This window comes from Wasmannia auropunctata, unplaced genomic scaffold (assembly GCF_000956235.1).
Source record: "Wasmannia auropunctata unplaced genomic scaffold, wasmannia.A_1.0 LD335409.1, whole genome shotgun sequence".
In the NCBI taxonomy this organism is placed as follows: domain Eukaryota; kingdom Metazoa; phylum Arthropoda; class Insecta; order Hymenoptera; family Formicidae; genus Wasmannia; species Wasmannia auropunctata.
The window spans coordinates 8,125-8,548 of NW_012027481.1; the positions used below are offsets into that span (position 1 = coordinate 8,125).

General features: G+C 53.1%; 1 protein-coding gene across 1 annotated transcript; it reads right to left on the reverse strand.

Annotated features, from left to right (window-relative positions):
* Positions 1–12: 12 nt before the first annotated feature.
* LOC105457008 lies at positions 13–396 on the reverse strand (the record flags this gene model as incomplete). The annotated part of the gene is made up of 1 exon (XM_011701402.1): positions 13–396. A coding segment is annotated over exon 1 (384 nt), but the record flags the coding sequence as incomplete, so codon positions are not given.
* Between the last annotated feature and the right edge of the window lie 28 nt (positions 397–424).

Below are 424 nucleotides of genomic sequence, written 5' to 3' on the forward strand. Positions count from 1 at the left end.
GGGCTTTTTCACCATTACGACCGGGTTCGACCATTCGCTGAAGGACGGCTCTATGATTCCCGAAACTAACATCTTATTCACCTCTTCGCGCATCGCTTCCTGCACCTTAGGCGAAACTAGATAACAGCGCTGCTTAATAGGCGCACTCTGTCCTACGTCTATCCTATGCTCCGTAAGCGAGGTAACACCGGGTTCCTCGGTAGCCTTCGGTATTTTACTAGCTAAAAATTCACTCAGCTCTTTCCCCTGTTCCGGGGTTAACTCGGGGAGCCCACAACAAGCCTGTTCAACCTTGCTCTCCGCCTCGAACGAGTAGCGCCTATCCGGCGCGTCCGCGAAATACCATCGCGAAGACGCGAAATCGAGTCCGATATTGAACGCGCATATGAAATCCATCCCGACGATGCACGGGGCGGCTAACTTC